At 54.4% G+C, this 13,485-nt stretch overlaps 1 protein-coding gene across 6 annotated transcripts in view; it reads right to left on the reverse strand.

Moving 5' to 3' along the window:
• Window positions 1–797: 797 nt before the first annotated feature.
• SYT7 (synaptotagmin 7) overlaps window positions 798–13,485 on the reverse strand; it is a 64,148-nt gene continuing 51,460 nt past the window's right edge. For all 6 annotated transcript variants that reach the window (XM_049892164.1, XM_049892159.1, XM_049892162.1 and 3 more), the window contains 5 exons: window positions 10,681–10,951; window positions 7,019–7,188; window positions 6,543–6,657; window positions 5,819–6,018; window positions 798–1,575 (listed from right to left, as the gene is read on the reverse strand). In XM_049892164.1, the coding sequence (XP_049748121.1) occupies window positions 1,471–1,575; window positions 5,819–6,018; window positions 6,543–6,657; window positions 7,019–7,188; window positions 10,681–10,951 (861 nt within the window). In that variant the 3' untranslated portion in view covers window positions 798–1,470. The remainder of the gene's footprint in view (window positions 1,576–5,818; window positions 6,019–6,542; window positions 6,658–7,018; window positions 7,189–10,680; window positions 10,952–13,485) is intronic.

A 13,485-nucleotide genomic window follows, 5' to 3' on the forward strand; every position in this document is an offset into this window, starting at 1 on the left:
GATGTGGGGACAGAGGATGTGGGGACAGAGGGTTCCCGTCTTTCCTGGCGGTGTCAGGCCCAGAGACGGCGGCCACAGACTGTGGTGTCCGGGCGCCACCTGGCGGTATATGCGTGGAATGGCAGCCTAGACTCGCAGACCCCCAGTGTTTGAGGCTCTGTCACCAGCTGGGTCCTGTATCAATCAATACAGGACTAGTGTGGGGATCAGCGGATCTTAAGTAGGGATCATCCTGAAATCTGCTGTCTCCCCAGGGGGAGCCACTTCTAGCTGCAGCAGTAGCCGAGGTGAAGAAACCGCAGCTTCTGTCCCCTGCACTGGAGTGGGAGGGCCAGAAGGAGCTGCTTTGAGGGACCAGGGGAGCGTGGGGGAGGTTTGTCAGCAAGGGAATGGGGTGGGGTGGGGGTGGGGGTGAGGGTCTGCACAGACAACGAGGAATGAGGAATAAGAATCTGGCAAGCTTGGCAAATATTGCCAACTTGGCTGGGGTTTCAGGGGAGAGAGCTGAGGGTGTGGGTCCCCTGAGAAGGAAGAGAGTAGGGGAGTCCTGGTGGAATGCTATGCACACAGTTGGTGCCTAAAAGGTGTGAAAAGATGCTCAAGAGATGAAATAGCTGGGGAAGGAGCTACCAGAGGATTCTGGGGGGGGGGGCGGCGCAGAGGGGGTCAGGGGGGAGGCAGCGCAGGTCTCAGCCCAGCTCCAGCGCTTAGCCCTCTTCTCCACCCCACCCTTGCCCATGCCCTGCCCCACTCATCCCTACCTGCCTCTCCCCTCCACCCCTGGCTTTATGGCCCTGCCCTCTCCCAGCTCCAGCCCCACCTGGCCTTCACAAAACCATGTCCACTCTGCACAGCCTTCAAGCACTGCAGCCCCAGGGGGACAGGGAGCAAGTGGCCCCCACACGCGCACACACACATGGGTGGACACAACACAAGTACACAGCGCCCCGGCTCCAGGACCCGGAGCGGGCTATATATACTCTCCTTGGCATTCAGGGCCCAGCCGGCGCCTGAAAGTGCCCTGGGGACAGGCCTCTGCTGGCCGGGGCCAAACGCCTCGACCTTCCCTTTCCTGGGCCCACATGGGGGCGGGTAGGGGAGGCCTCTCTCCACTCCAGGCACTGCCTCAAAGAAAACGGCGGGCCATGCCCACCTGGCGGGCCTCTGGAGGGATCTGCCAGTTTGGCTCTTGGGCTCCCCCCACTTCTTTAGTATCAGCAAGTCAGGAAGGAAAGGGGTAAAGCAGGAAAATGGCTCCTGGAGCCCTCCCCCATAGCTGGACCGGTGGGGGGTAGGGCTGGTACTTCCTAGAAATGGGGCCGAGTCCTGGGACCCCCCCCCCCCCGCCAGGCCGAGCCTCAGGGTCCTCCCCTCACACGGCAACGGGGCCAGGCTGGGCGTTGTGCATAAAGTGATGAGGGCTTGATGGGGACCCAGGCCCTCGGCCCCCTAGGCCTCTCCTGGCCCCGCTCAGGCCTTGAGCTGGTGCCACTGGGCCACAGGCTGCCGTGGACGGGCAATCATGTCCTTCCAGTGTTTCACCTCCCCTGGCCCGCTCTTCCAGGACAGGTAGATCTGGGGAGACAATAGAGAGGTAAGCATTAGCGGCTCACTCTGAGGCAGTGCTCCCTTCCCACCACCAGGGGACAACACTCCATCTCCATGTTGACCCCAAACCAAACCCAAACCCATTGCCAGAGAGTCAGTCCATTCCAACTCATAGCAACCCTATAGGACAGGGGAAGCTAACTGCCCCGTAGAGTTTCTAAAACTGTAATCTTTACGGAAGCAGACTGCCACATCTTTCTCCCACAGAGCAACTGGGGGGTTCAAGCTGCAGATCTTTGGGTTCACAGCTGAGTGTTCAACAACAGTGCCACTGGGACTCCTTCACGATGACACACTAGCCTGTAATCAGCAACATCACATGGGGACCTCTGGCCCTCTGCCTGTATTGACGACATATCCCAGAGACAACCCCCCTCCCAACTCACTACACCCTGCCAGCCTGGCTATTTTCCTGGTTGTGCCTCCTCTTGGGAACCTGGGCAAACCTGATCCTTCCAAATCACACTCCAGCCTACTCTGCAGTGGGAGTGGAAGGTGGAGTGGCGACAGTTAGCTCTCATGCCCTTCCTTGTCCTACCTGTTGAGCACAATCTATCTCACCTTTGTCACAATCACTTCCACCTTCTGGGCACAAGCTACATGCTGGGCACTGAGCTACGAGCTTTATACAATACATCATCGAATCCTTACCTGTGAGATGGATATATTATTATCAGCCCCATTTTACAGATGGGGAAACTAAGGTGCAGAGACTTAAGGGTCTTGCCCACAGTCTGAGAATTTATAAGTGGTGCAGAGGATTGAAATCCAGGTCATTCTGGCTCTACATGGCCAGCCAATCCTGCCAGGCTCCTGTGTTAGGGACTTTACAGCCTAGCTGGTCTGCTTTCATGGGTATCCCAGAATCTCCAGGATGGGCCCAGCTGACTCCAGCTTTGTAGCTTGTCGTTAGGTGATGCTGAGTCAATTTCAACTCACAGGGACCCCATATGACACAGTACAACTGCCCCATAGGGTTTCCTGGACTGTAATTTTTACGGAAGCAGATTGCCAGGTCTCTCTCCCACGGAGCCACTGGGTGGGCTTGAACTGCCAACCTTTTAGTTAGCAGTTGAGTGCTTAACTAATTGTTGCGCCATCGGGGCTCCTTGCCTCGTGGCTGGTAAGTGGTAATGTACCGTCAGTTTCTTGGTGGTGGCAAACATTCCACAGTAATGTAAGATGTTAACGATGGAAGAAGCTGGTTAAGGGTTATGTGGCACCTCTCAGTACTCTCTCTGCAACTTTTCTGTCAACCTAAAATTATCCCGAAATAAAAAGTGTACTGAAGACAGAAGGCAGATTAGCTGTTACCGGGGGCGAGGGGGGATGGGGAGTGACTAATGAGCACAGGGTGCTTAGTTCTGGGTGATGAAACTAGAGAGAGGTGGTAGTAGAATAACACTGCGAATATCACTAAATGCTGACGGACTGTACACTTAATTGTATGTTATGTGAATTTCACCTCGATTTAAAAAAAAGATAAAAACAGAAAGTGTATCAAAAAAAACTCATGGAATGCAGACATTCTGGAGGCACTGAGGCTGGATGAACCCCCAAAACTATTGCCCTGAGATAATCTTTAAACCTTAAAACAAAAATATCCCTTGACGGCTTCTTTAAATCAAACAATAAACCAAAACCAAACCCATTGCCGTCAAGTCGATTCCGACTCATAGCAACCCTATAGGGTCTCCAAGGAGTGGTTGGTGAATTCCAACTACTGACCTTTTGGTTAGCAGCCAAGCTCTTAACCACTGCACCAGCAGGGCTCCAACCAACCAATAGTTTAGCTTAACTAGTAAAGAATGCCTGCCTTGAGCCTTGTGCTCTTTTAAGAAATATCTATATGGGATGAAATTGACAACAGCAACCCAAAAGATTAGATAGGAAACTTAGGGGGCAGTGAGTTTATGTTAATGGGGGAGGGACAGTTCGGAAAAGGAGGGTGAGGACGGTGATACAACTTGAAGACTTAATCAATGTCACTGAATGTACACGTAGAAACTGTTGAATTGGTGTACTGCTCTGTACATTCTCAACGACAACAACAACAAAATATGCTATTAAAAAAAAAAGGGAGGGTGCATTCCCAGCTCTGCCACAAACCAGGGGAGTAACCCCTCTTGGACGCAGGCCCTGCTCTGTGGAATGGGCTAAGGGCCGTGCCTCATGGAGTGTTGGGATGGTGCATGTTGGGTGCTCAGCCTGGGACCGGGCAGGGGGGTGCCCTGCTGTGAGCTCTCTCAGCCAGTGGGCTCTGTCCGTCTGAAGCTGTTTGACTGCATACTCCCACCCAGGGCCATGGAGCCCTGGGGGCATTGTGCGCCCACCCAGTTCCAGGATTGGCCCCCATTTGCAGCCTCTGCCCCGGCATGATGCCCACAGCCTTGAGTGATGCCAGGCAGAGAGGAATGGCAGCTTCCTGGCTTCCTGGGGCTGAGCTCGGGTTAGGGATCGGCTGGGCTTGGAGATGCTCAGGCCCCCTAAGCTACTCAGGCCAAAGTGGGAACAAATCCACCTAGCCTGGGCTCTGCCAAGAGGAGGCTGTTTTAAGTGGAGCTATGTTTTTTTTTATAACTGGTATCTAAGGAAAACCCAACTCCAGAAGGCTAAACTTCAAAAGCCTAGGCATGTTACATTATGTGGCCCTTGGCCCGAGCTGGTGAAGGGGGCTCAGCAGCCACAAGCCCTGCACAGCACATGCTGCCGTCCTGCAGGGCTGTCCCACGTGTGACCACAGGCCGCCAGCCAGGCTCTCTGGGCCATGATCAATGGCAGGCAGGGCCAGCTGTCCTTTTGGAGTCTACACTGCCTCCCTCATCCCCCACAGCCAGGCTCTCCATTCCCATTTGTCCAAGGGATGCCTCTCCCTCAGCCCCATTCCCTGTGGGTGCCCGGGGGTCACCTTTGGCCATCTTCTCATAAAGGGCAACGCCCCACGTGATCTGTGTTCTCCCATCAGTTGCTTCAGGTACCCACCTCCCTCTCTGTCCTGAAGCACTGGCTCCCTGCCCCACTCCCGGTCAAACCACGATGCCCAGAATGGGCACGAACACCCTTAGCATGGCCACGTCTAGCAGGAACATCTCAAAATTAACTTTTATTATAATAGTAGCCAATGCATACATCCTAGGTACTACGCTAAGCACCTCGCCTATGTTATCTTATTGAGTTCCTCCAGCACACTGTGAGGTTAAAACCAAAAACCCATTGCCATCAAGTTGATTTCGACTCATAGCGACCCTATAGGATGGAGTAGAACTGCCTTGTAGGGTTTCCAAGGAGCAGGTGGTAGATTGAAACTGCTGACCTTTTGGTGCACAGCCCAGCTCTTAACCACTGCACCACCAGGGCTCCACACTGTGAGGGGAGGGCTGTCTTATTCTCATTTTGAGAGGAGGAAATGAGGCTCAGAGAGGTCACAGCTGTTCAGAGGTGGGGCTGGGATTTGGCCCTTGCAGTCTGACTCCGAAGCCCACACTCTTAACACTAAGCCACAAACACACACAGGAAATAGACACTTCAAAGTAGAAAAGTGTAAGGGTTTATGTCACAGAATTGCATCCTGGAAAAACTCATGGTCAGGCATGGATTTTTTGGTTAATATGTGATAAGGACAGGTTATTTAAACAAGGAGAACTTTCACGTATCTCTGGCAATTCTTACACCACCATGTGAAGTTCTGTAGGGTTGGTACTAGTAGCTCCATTTTACAGATGAGAAAACTGAAGCTCAGACAGGCAAAGTGACTTGCCCAAAGTCACATAGCTGTTTAGAGGTAGACGGGGTGGGAAATGAACACAGGTCTTGGAGTCTGACTGCAGTCTTGATGCTGCCCCACACAGCTCACCCTGTGCAGACCAGACCCCAGGCAACATGCCTCAGAAGTCCTTACCTATCAGAGGGTACTGTCTAGAAAACTCTCTTTTGGGGATCCAGAGCACTTCTCTCTCCCACTTTCTTTTATCCCTGACCTTCCGGTGGTCTGTTTTGACCTATAGCGGGGCACTGCTGAGAAGTTTAGGGAGAATCTCATCTGAGTCTCTCATTTTTTTAGACAAGGAAACAGCCCAGAGAGAAGCAGGGACTGGCCTGATCTCTTTGGTGCCCAGCCCTGCACTCACCTACTGTCCTAACTTTATCTTTTAAGGAACGAGCCCCCTCTAGGTGTCAGCTGTGTACAGACTCCACCTGCCTTGCCCCCTACCTTGCCAATGACGTCATTGCGGCTGAGCTTGTCCTTGTCCATGACGGTGATGATGATGGTCGTCTCCCTCAGCTTCTCCGTGGGTATGTCGAAGGCAAAGGACTCGTTGAAGATGGGGTTCAGATTCCTCTTCATCGTCACCGTCTTCTTCTTCTCCACCCGCTTGTCTTTGTACATGAGCCACACCTTCACGTAGGGGTCTGGAGGGCAGGAAAAGGGTCAGAAGGGCCACTTCCCCTGCCAGGTGTGGAAGCCGGGGCAGGGGAGCTGTGTCCTTTCCCAAAGGGGTGAGGAATGACCCAAGCAACAATGAGAGGAATTTGCGGGATTGAGCTGATGGTGCAGCTAGAAAGAACCTCGGCCTTTATCTAGTGCCTCCTGTTAACACCAATGAGGACATGGAGCTCCAGAGAGGCAAAGGCCTGGCCCGGTGTTATATGCCAGTTCTTGTCAGAGCTGGGGCTAGAACCCAGATCCCCCTACCACAATGTTCTCTTTCTTCCTGGTTCTCAGAAGGACAAGGTCCAAGATGATTTGACTCTAAGGGTATTCCAAAGGGTGTCCACCAAGGCCTCTAGGGTAGAGGAGTTAGGACCAGAAGTGGGGTGCAAAGCATTGGGGGTGAGAGCCACAGAGAAGGTCCTGTTCTCCACATCCAGAGTGACATCCCTGTCACCAGAGCCTCCCCAGCCTGCCCGCCCTCTGCCATGAGGTGCCCCAGCACCTGATGTGCCCCCGATGTCCATGGCTTTGAGGTTCCGGGCTTTGATGATGTTCACGATGATGGAGTTGGCAGAGGGGTTGTAGCAGAGAGACAAAAGCAGCTCCCCTCGGCTCCCCTGGGGGGACAATAGGAGAAGTGAGGCTGGGTCGCGGGGAAGGGCATGGGGACTAGGTGGGGAGCAGCTCAACTGCTGCCAGGCCCCCTTTACCCTGAGCTGGTGTTTACCCAGCCCCTTTGTCACCTCCTGCATATGTGAAGGTCTGAGCTCTTCCCCAGTACCCCACTCCCTGGCAGAACCCTGAGTTCTTCATCATAGCTCAGGTATGTTTCCCCACTGTAAGACTTAGAGGAAACCCTGTCCCACTGGGGGTCCACCCACTGTACCCCCTCCCCACATCCCTCCTGGGCAATCCTAGACCTGCCAGCCCCGACCCTCCAGCCCCCTCCAGCCAAAGGTCCAACAGGTGGGGTCTTACACTCCCATCGCTGCATGGCTTCAGATCCTTCCAGAAGGTCTGCATCTGGGTCAGGTCTATCTTGTTGAGGGGGATGGATACCTCCCCAATGGGGTCATTGCGGCTGAAACGGTCGTAGTCCAGGACCTGGAGGTAGAGGATCCTCTGTACCACCTTCTCGTAGGGAAAACCTGGGGGATAGACAAGCACAGGTGAAGATGGGGCCCAGGAAGGGCCGGGTTCCTGGGCAGGATGGCCCCAAGAGGACGGCTTATCCTGTGCCTTCCCACCACCATCCCATCCAGGCACAGCAGGGAACAACCAGCATTCAGACCTTACTGAAGAGCCAGCAAGAACCGTCACTGTCTCACTTGTCTCTTTGACAATTTTCCGAGGTGGGTGGCATCATGTCCATTTTTCCGATGAAGAAACTGAGGCTCAGAGGCTTAAATTATCTGCCCAAAGTCCCATAGCTAATAAAGAGCAGAAGTGGGACCCTTAGTGTCTCATTCATTCGTCCATCCATTGTGTCCATCTTGGGGGCTGGGCAGCGGCCCCCCTGCTCTCTGGGCAGCCCTGCTACTGCCAGTTGTCCTGAGGCAAGTCTGAGAAAGTAGCACCTCGAGATGGCCATGGCAAGCCCCAGGAGGTGTCAGGACAGACAGAGGTGGGAGAAGCAACCAGGGGAGGGACATAGCAAAGGTATGGAAATAGAAGTACTCATGTCCTGTGACTCTTCCCGCCCCCTCCACCTCCACCGGATGCATCAGCCCGTCTTTCGGGTTCTTCCTCCAAAACAGATCTTATAACTGTCCCCAGTCTCCACTACCATCGCCTTAGCCCTCCCACCAGCCCCCAGCTCCTCCTGCCTGGAGACTCCCAATAGCCTCCTGACGGCACTCCCTGCTTTTCCTGCAGTCCATTCCGGACACAGCTGCCAGAGTGAGCTTTTAAAAATAGAAATCCCATCATGATACTCTCCTGCCTCGAGCCTTTCAATGGTTTCCCAGTGCACTTAGAATAAATGCCAGCCCCTGAGCCTGGCTTTGAGACCTTTCACAATTTGGCTGTCTTCTCCCCACTCATCTGTGACCACGATTCCATGCAATGACTAGGCTCCAGCTACGGGCCTCCTTGCTGGCCCTTCAACACCGACTTTTCCTGCCTCTGGACTTGGGACGTGCTGGCTCCTCTCGTCCTTCGGGCCTCAGCTATCTTTCCTGACATCCCAGACGGGGTCAGGCCCCCTATTACACATTCTTAGCACCTTCCTCTGGCAACACGCACCCCAAACCGTCATATGGATTATCTGTCTGTATCCGTGATTACTGTCTGCCTCTCCCACTAGACTGGGATTTCCAGGCTGGCATCTCTGTTGTCAATCACTGGATTTCAGGGTCTGACACTGTTTCTGGCACATAGTTGGCACTGGATAAATATTTGTTAAGTGAATAAATAGTTGAATGAATGGATATACTCCGGTCAGGTGGTCTGAAGGAGCAGCAGGACCGTGCGGGGTGGAGCGGTATCTAAGGCTGGGAGGGGCAGCCCGGATATTCGAGCTTGGGAGGCTTAGTTGGGGTGGGAGGAACTGGCCAGGGAGGCGCAGGGGGCACAGGCCAGCCTGGGGGTTGAAGTGATGGGGGCCTGAACCACGGTGGGAGTGGGATGGAGAATAGACACACCTCAGCCTGACTGGAGAAGAGGAAGGAAGGGGAAGAGCTCTAGAAAATTCTAGGGCCTTCAACTGAGACTCTGGAAGCACTGAGGAACCTCTGACAGGAGCTGGTGAGCTGGGAGAGGAAATCCTACATTCTCCCAACCCCCTGGCCTCTGAATTCCTTCAGGGTTCCTTTCATCATATTAAGCAGGAAGGGTGGGGAGAGGCTGTGTTTTGCTCATCTGTGACGCTGCCCAGAAGACCTTTGGCATTTATTTGGATGAAATGCATTAGGACATGCTGGAGGTTCCAAAAGGCCCCTGCACCTGAGTCAGCTCTCTTCAACACCAGAGGAGGTAGCCTCCTATCTGGAAAACTCCTATTCATCCATCAGAACCCATCTTGAACGGTCCTTCTTTCGAGAAATGTGCTCCAGCACCACCAGGGGGAGCTCCTACTGGATTCCCGTAGTACCTGCCATGCTGTAAATGCTTTATCTACACAGCTTTGTCTTCCATTAGACCAGGAACACCTTGAAGGCCATAATGGTGCCTCATTCTTTTCTGTACCCCAGTGCCCAGGACAGTGCTCAGCCACAGCTGATTTTGGGTAAATACTTGTGAAAGGGACTGGTGGATGGGAGCTCTGTCCATAAGCCTCTCACTGTGGGCACCATCTGTAAATCGTCCCCCAAGTGACCTAGGGAGGAGGGGGTCCAGAAACACACAAGCACCCTCCAGCTCACCCTCAATTTAGTGGGAGAGTTGGCTGTCACTTTGCAGGGCAGGTGGGGTGCTATGTGGCCAGGATACCAGGTGGGAAAGGTTCCCTGGGATACGCTGAGGGTCCTGGAGAGCTGGGGCCCCAGGAGGCGGAGCCATAGGGATTTAGTCTCACTGACTGAACTGGTTTCTAAGTGTACAGACACGCCATCTTCCTCAGGCCGGGCCGGGCTCATACACCCTGCTTCCTGGTTACCTTGAATCCCGAGAGGAGAGATTAAAGGCAGAGCTTTCAAAGACCAGCTGCAAGAGAGGGGAAGGACAAGGGCCTCAGAGGCCCTCCAGGAACCCGAGGGCATAGTTTAGAGCCGTTCCTGTGTATCTAGAGGGGCCTGACCCAGGCAGGGTGCAGAAAATGACCCCAGTTTAACAGACGCCTGTAGAGTATTTTCTGGTGTCAGACGCTGCTCTGACTGCACTTAAAATTGCCTTATGTATTTCTAGTTCCTGTTGCTGTTGTTTCCAACTCATGGTGACCCCATGTGTGTCAGAGTAGAACTGTACGTAAGCTTTTCAATTCTGGTTTTTTGGGAATAGATTGCCAGGCCTTTCTCCTGAGGCACCTCTGGGTGGACTTGAACCTCCAACGTTTTGGTTAGCAAATAAGCTCATTAACCATTTGCATCAACAGGGACTCCGCTAATGTGTTTAATCCTCACTTACTATCTCTGTTTTGCAGATGAGGAAACACAGAGTTCAGGAATTTGCCTGAGGTCACACAGGCAGGAAGTGGCAGAGCTGGGATTCAAACTCAGGTAGCCTGGGCCACAGACTGTACTCTTGGCCACTACGCTGTGGCTGCTCCATGATGCTCCACGTCTGGGTCCTATTGGTGCTCCCTCCCTTTTTGTCTTCCTCTCCCCGGGTTCCAAGGGAGGAGCTCTGTCTGGGCTGAAACCCCAGGCCGTAGCCTGGCTTTCTTCCTGGGCCTCTGGGTGAGATGCCAGCTCTGCTCGGCCCCTGTGACCTGGTCCCAGCTAGACACCAAATGTACGGGGTGAACTGGGCCAAGACATGTGCCTGTGTGTGCTTGGGCAAGTGTACCCGTGGATGTTTGCACATGTGCACGTATACATGTGAGCATGAACATGAAGATGCTGACTTGTGTGTTAGTGCATTTGTGTGCCTACAGGTGTGTATATGTATGTGTTTGCCCATGTGGTCACGGATGTTATGGTTGGGTGCGGGCATGGTGGTGGAGAAAGGGGGGGCCTGGGTGGGGAGGGTGGCACCTGCCTTACCTTCAAAGAGGAAGGTCTCATTCCAGTGGGGGTTCAGGTTCTTCCGCTTCACCTTGGTCTCCAGCTTGTGCTTCTTGTCTGGCAGCAGGTAGATCTTGACAAAGGGGTCACTGGTGCCGCTGAAGTCCTTGGCTGGCAGCTCCTGGGCCTTCATGATCTTCACGGTGAGCGTGGACTCCTGGAAGTTGTAGCCGACGCTGAACTGGATCCGGCCCAGGTTCTCTCGGCTGCAGCCCTCGTGGGCCTCGTCCTCCTCGGAGCCTGGGGACAGCTGGGGGCAGGGAGAGGCCAGCGTGGTTGAGGAGAACTCTGCTTCCCCAAGGCCCCACCCCAGGCCAGCATAGCTTGGAGGCCTCCCTGTGGCCCAGGCCAGGCCAACTGCCAAGAGGGGCGCTCTCCTTCTGGTTCCAACGTGGAGCCGGTAGTGGCTGCCCAACCCAATTCACACCCAGGTGAGGATGCTCAGGCTCAAGGGCAAGTAAGTACCTCAGCCAAGGACACACAGGGAGGGAGGGGCAACCAGGCAGCCCCCGTCTCCTGAACCCCAGGGCAGCGCGCATGGCTCCCCAGCCTCTCCTCGCCCCTTGGGCCCACCCCCCACCCAAAGCACCACCAAAGCCTGCCTTCTCCTCCCTGACGCCGCCCTGGGGTCCTTGAGCTCCCACTCCCACCTTCCCACCCTGCCATGTGGAGCCCATTGTGAAATACACCAACACAGAAGCCTGGGCTCCAAAACAGATGAGGGGGAGTGTTCATATCTCAAAAGGCTTTACCACGATTCTTTAAAAAGCGACCTTCCAGGGTACTGAGGGTAATATGATTTACAAAATGAAAGAGGTGAGTCTTTGGGAGCAACGTTTATTTGTGGAAGGCAGAATCACCCAGGACACTTAAAAATAGATTTCCAGGCCCACCACCGAGTCTGATTTGCTTGGGCAGTGGTGGGGCCTGGTGGTCTATATAGTCATTACCTGGGCATCAGGGCTGAGAACCACTGGCAGAGAGGTCAACACCTGCACTCAGCCCCCATCCCTGAAGGGGGCACGTGGGCTGGGACCCAGCAAAGAATAGTCACGTGGAGGGTGAGGTGGGTATAGAATTCCCAGCCTGACATTGAAAACATGGGAAGTGAAAGGGGAGGGGAGTCCCTGGGTAGTTAACATGCTGGGCTGCTAACCAAAAGGTTGGAGGCCTGATGATCTACTTCCGAAAAATCAGCCATTGAAATTTCCATGGAGTACAGTTCTACTCTGACACACATGGGGTCGCCAAGAGTTGGAATCGACTGGATCGCAACTGGTTTTTGGCAAATGGGGGGAGGGTCTCTCAGCCAAGTGTTCTCAGCTGTGGTGCTCATGGGGAAGGGTTTCAAACCAACCCCTACACCTCGCTGCGGGGCCCTGCCCCAGACCCAGGCGGGGGTCCACTTGGCCCCTGCATCCCTGCGTCTGAAAGGTCCTCAGAGGATTGGATGAGAACCAGGGGTGGGGCCCAGGAGCCAAAGTAGAGTTGAAAGCTCTGGTGCCACCTATCTTGTCCTCCGCTCCTGTTGCAGAAGCTCTCTGCCCCCTCCTCCATCCTGGAGAGCCACCCCAGGCTCTGAAATAGTAGGTAATCATGCACAGTGCATACCTACCATGGATGAAGACCTTTACATCAGCTTCTTAATGAATTCTGACAACAGCCCGGCGAGGCAGTTATCATCATCCTCTAACTGAGGAGACTGGCTCAGAGAGGTTAAGATGCTTAGTCCAAGATTGCACGGCCAGTACAGATCCACCAAAGCAGTCCCGCGCCCCCAAGGCAACGGAGAGACTTTCCTCCCAAGCTAGCCTGGACTCACCTGCCCCAGGTGAGAAGCAGCCAAATCACACTAATCACAGTAACTGTCCAATGTCAGAGGAACCTTGGTGGCACAGTTGTTAAGCACTCAGCTGCTAACTGGAAGGTTGGCGCCTCGAGCCCACCAGCTGCTCGAGGGAGAAAGATGTGGCAGTCTGCTTCCGTAAAGATTACAGCCTTGCCTACTCTGTCCTGTAGGGCCACTACGAGTTGGAATCAACTCAGTGGCAACAGGTATGCCGTGTCACCATGTCAGCTGCCTGCCGTGCCCAGACCCTGCCCTGTGCTGTGGCCTTCACTGGCATTCCCTCATTTACTCCTTATAAAAAGCCGACAGAGCCAGCATGATTGGATTCCAATTTTGGTTTGGGGCACAGAGAAGTTAGGCGATTTGCCCCAAGCCACCCATGACTACTTGGCTGAGTCTGAACTCGAACCCAGTCAGGGCCCTGCAATTGAGAGCCTCCTTCCACCTGCCCTGGCTCTCATGCTCAGCCTCAGTGTCTGGGGCTTCACCAGCCATACCTGGTGGGGGTGGGGTCTGAGCTGTCACCCTGCTCTTCCTCATAGTGGAAGAGGAGCCCTCCAGCCCTGCCCCTTTGGCTGGATCTGGATACCCCAAAACCCCTCCAAGGCCCGCTGAGGCGTGGTTTCCCTCCCGAGTCCATTTCCCCTGGCACTCCTCGTAGCTCCCACCAGCCTCACTCCCTTGGAACCTGTTTTCTGCATCCGCTGACCAGGGACGAGAGACCTACTTGGCAGGCTTCCTGGAAGGCTATAGGGTTCACGTCCTCTCCAGACCTCTCCACAGCCTGGCCCAGCCCTGCTGGCCATGTGGTTGAAACCCTGGGGCATGGCCTGCCTAGGCAGTGCTGGCAGACCGCTTACCTCTGTCTGTTCCTTTAGGGTGCAGTGCCTGGTGAGTGTAGCCCAGGTGGCCCAGCCCCACCTGAGGGTCCCTTG

Source organism: Elephas maximus, chromosome 7, assembly GCF_024166365.1.
Source record: "Elephas maximus indicus isolate mEleMax1 chromosome 7, mEleMax1 primary haplotype, whole genome shotgun sequence".
Classification (NCBI taxonomy): Eukaryota; Metazoa; Chordata; class Mammalia; order Proboscidea; family Elephantidae; genus Elephas; species Elephas maximus.